Source organism: Pterocles gutturalis, unplaced genomic scaffold (assembly GCF_000699245.1).
Source record: "Pterocles gutturalis isolate BGI_N339 unplaced genomic scaffold, ASM69924v1 Scaffold53393, whole genome shotgun sequence".
NCBI lineage: Eukaryota > Metazoa > Chordata > Aves > Pterocliformes > Pteroclidae > Pterocles > Pterocles gutturalis.
This window is the reverse complement of record NW_010125055.1, coordinates 1-3803: the sequence shown is the minus strand read 5'-3', so window position 1 is coordinate 3803 and position 3803 is coordinate 1. Positions and strand designations below refer to the sequence as shown.

The 3803-nt window shown below is 41.3% G+C and overlaps 1 protein-coding gene across 1 annotated transcript; it reads left to right on the top strand.

Annotated features, from left to right (window-relative positions):
* Window positions 1-342: 342 nt before the first annotated feature.
* Window positions 343-3229, top strand: LOC104465380 (E3 ubiquitin-protein ligase KCMF1-like; the record flags this gene model as incomplete). The annotated part of the gene is made up of 2 exons (XM_010078403.1): window positions 343-523; window positions 2947-3229. Coding segments are annotated over 2 exons (464 nt in total), but the record flags the coding sequence as incomplete, so codon positions are not given.
* Between the last annotated feature and the right edge of the window lie 574 nt (window positions 3230-3803).

Genomic DNA, 3803 nt, shown 5'->3' with positions numbered 1-3803 from the left:
CGGCACTTGGCTTCGTTGAACCTCATACAACTGGCCTCCCCCTGTCGGTCCAGCCTGTCCAGATCCCTCTGCACAGCCTCCCTACCCTCAAGGAGGTCAACACACCCGCTCAGTTTGGTGTCATCAGCAAACTTAACTGAGAGACCACTCAACCCTCTCATCCAGGTCATTGATAAATGATGTTAAACAGGACAGGCCCCAAAACCGATCCCTGGGGAACAACACTGGTGACCAGCCGCCACCGGGACTTAACTGTTCACCAGGGCTCTCTGGGCTTAGCCATCCAGACAGTTTTTTATCCAGCAAAGTTTCTTTTAACTTTGTTATGTTTTCTTAACTTCTTGGTACGATGAATCCAGTGGTGTTCGGCATGTACGTAGGATGTTCCACCCAGGCCGGGGTTTGGGAGGCCCCCGTGCACGTAGATCAAACGTGCACTTCACTACCAGTTCCCCTAGTGGGCTTTCGTCTTCTCAGAGTTCGTATTCTCCAAGCAATAGAGAAGCCATGGATCCTATAGCTGGTAAGACCTGTAACTGTGAATTGTACCCGTGTCCTCCTAACACAGTGGAAGTAAAATTAAGATTATAATAGTTGCCCTGCTTTCCATTGTTACAAGGCTGCATGTATAGATATGCTGTATAGTGCAAGTGTGATTGATGGCTACTTGCAGGTGGGCGGTGTGCTGGACTGGGTTGCCACAGGGCCTGTGCATGGAGGTGCTGAAGCTGAAACTGCTCGCTGTAGCTTGTGTTTTTAATTCTAGACAGTGTAGGGCTTATTCCCAAAGCCAATCTATGCACAGGTGGTGTATATTTCTACCAGCTTCTGTCACCTACCTTAGTGCCTCTCATTAACTTGACATTTGAATAAAGGTGTTTGTGGAGAAGAGTATCTGTCTCAATGAAGATGAAATTAGCTGAATTTGAGCACTCAAATGGACATTTGATGGACAATTAAAATATGTTCAGTTTGCTAATATCAGAGAGTTGGGGGGTTTTTTTGTGTGTAGTTGTAAATTCTTATATAAATGTACTGTTGCAAGTATTTGCAACTATTTTGTTCAAGTTTAGAAAAACTGTGAGGAGGAGAAGGGTGTCTCATTTTCAACACCAAATATTAATGAAGATGTGTCTTTAGGATTCCCAGGAATAACTTGTTTGGCAGATGTTTAGTTTTGACGTGAAAATAACTCTTTTTACAGGGAAGAACAAGTAGAGAATGAAGACAAATAAAAATTTCCCTAATGGGAAATCTAAATATTTTTATGCAGTGGTCTTTGACCATGCAAGCCGTAATCCACCTTTGTTTCAGATCCTAAGGAGGCATAAAGCTTAAACTGGAGCTTCTTGCTATCATGTTGTGACTTCTTCAGAGGGAGGTAGCCAGCCAGCCAGCTTAATGAGGTCTTGCCCCTGAAAAGGGACCTGTGGCTTCACTGCCTTCCTTAATCATGGTCCCCTTGCCTGCCTTCCACTGGCTCTGGTGCTCAGCTGGGCCACTGTGACCAGAATTTAACTCATTAAATTGGCTGGGAAGAAGTATCCCATCAAGAGAAGAAAGTAAGGTGGGTCACAGGAGGGTCCGAAAAGGCATAGAGTTTGTTCCAGGCAAGTTTGTTGTCAGCCTCACAAGGCCTTCCTGCTTAGTGGCATTAAATGTGGGATAAAATGGCATTCTTCTGAATCTTTTCTTTTTTTGGTGGAAGCTGTGTTTTTGCATTTAGCGTTTGGTTGCACACTGATCTGGGTGTCTTTATACCAAGTCTCTGCCTCGAGCTCCCATCTGTTTCCAAACTATTGTTCTGCTATGCTCTAACTTATGATTTAACTTAAAATGAGAATAAACACATCTGCAACTTGTCTGGAAGTTTGATGTGTCTTCCCTTTTACTGGAGTAATAAATAGGAAAGACCAACATAATTTTTTTTTTTTTTAAATAAGTGAAGTTTATGCCATCTGTTACATTTTTTTACTTTGTTTTTTTCTCCCTGTGGCGTTCTCTAGTTATTAAAATGGAATTAGAAGTTATTTAATCTTTGTGTTACTATCAGTGCTGGTAAAGTTTATTTGACCATTCTGAGTTCCAGACTGGGAAAACAACTGCATTTTGCTTTATTCCCTCAAAGAAAGCCTTATTTAGAAGGATTATATTTTGTTAATGCAATGGAAGGAAAATTGTCATGACCTATAGTAAGTTTGTAATGTAGAGGTGAGGAAACAGGAGCAATGTTGTCTCCAACGTCTTCTGCCCTTGCATCAAGTACAGCAGGCAGGTGTGATACAAGAACTACCTTCTGCACAGGGTGTAGAATAGATTATGCAGTAATAAACTGAGCAGTAATTTGCTGCTGGTATTTATTTAAAAAAATTCCTTGTGGATGCAACTTGCTATAAGCACTCCATCCCTCTGAACTGGAAGACTTAAGGACAGAGTTTATTTAATTGCTAGACCTTCTCTGTACTTCTGGCAGAAATAAAAATTCATACAGCAAAAATGCTTGACTACTTCAGCTTTGATGTTAGGCAGTACTTTAATGTTTAACTAAGTATTTTTTATTAAATGTTTGAAGCAACAGTACAAAAATTTGATGTTTGCTGCAGCACGGTTTCCCTCTGAGGTGTTGGGAAGGTGAAGCCTGTTTTGGCTTGAAGTTTCAGAGGGTTGCTACAGAGGACAACATTTGACAGGCATTCCCTGTAGATGGACTCACCTGTTGTTTTGAAGGCATTAGATTTTGATGTATTTGGAATAAATCTGCATAAATGAATCTTAATCTTCCATACCCTTTGAGACATTGAATGCTAGGATGGGGTCTTCAGCATTGTTTGTTCTGTGATTTTATTCATTGAAAAAAGGAATTGATGCACTGAAATTCACAGTGTATTAATTCTATTGTTTAATACTTAAGATCTTTCATCATAGAAACTTTCTCTTTTCTGGCAGAGCTTTTATCTCAGCTATCAGGCGTGAGGCGTTCTGCAGGAGGACAGCTCAACTCCTCTGGTCCTTCTGCTTCTCAGTTACAGCAGCTGCAGATGCAACTGCAGTTGGAAAGACAGCATGCACAGGCAGCACGACAACAACTGGAGACTGCACGCAATGCAACTAGGCGCACCAACACGATCAACGTCAGCACCACTATGACACAATCTACAACAACAACCAACACATCTAACACAGAAAACAGTCAGCAGACTATCCAAAATTCCCAGTTTCTTCTTACAAGGTATACTGTGTATTTACTTGTATTTGCCTTTTACCATTTCTGTTTGCCTTAGTCCTGATAGAGACATACTACTCAATGAAACTTCAGTGTTTGAAGTTAAGCGCATACCCTAGTAAAGCGGTGTCTGATTGCATATATCCCACGGTTAACAGGCTAATTAATCGTACATAATGTATTCACAGTAGAAATCTACAGTGGTCACAGAATGTGCAACACAAAAAACTTGCTTCATCCACATTTCCAGGGTGGAGGTAAAACTGATAATTTAAATATCCAAGAGTAGAAGTTTATAGGTGGCTGCAGAAGTATCCTGTGATGTCCTAGTATTTGCAGAAAGGAGAGGCGGTCTCAGAAGTGTGCTGTACTGGGAGGTGGTTTTGGCTTTTGGCTGAATAAGTTTCTTATGACTCCAGACAGGGGACTTGTGCCATATCCTTAATCGTGTCTGTAGCCAAGACACTGTGCTTTTGTTCGCATTTGTAACATCTTTTCAAACCCGCTGTCCGTCTGCTCCTAAGCAGCAGGTTGTTGCATCTCAACTTCATAGAATCATTAGAATCATTATCATTAAGGT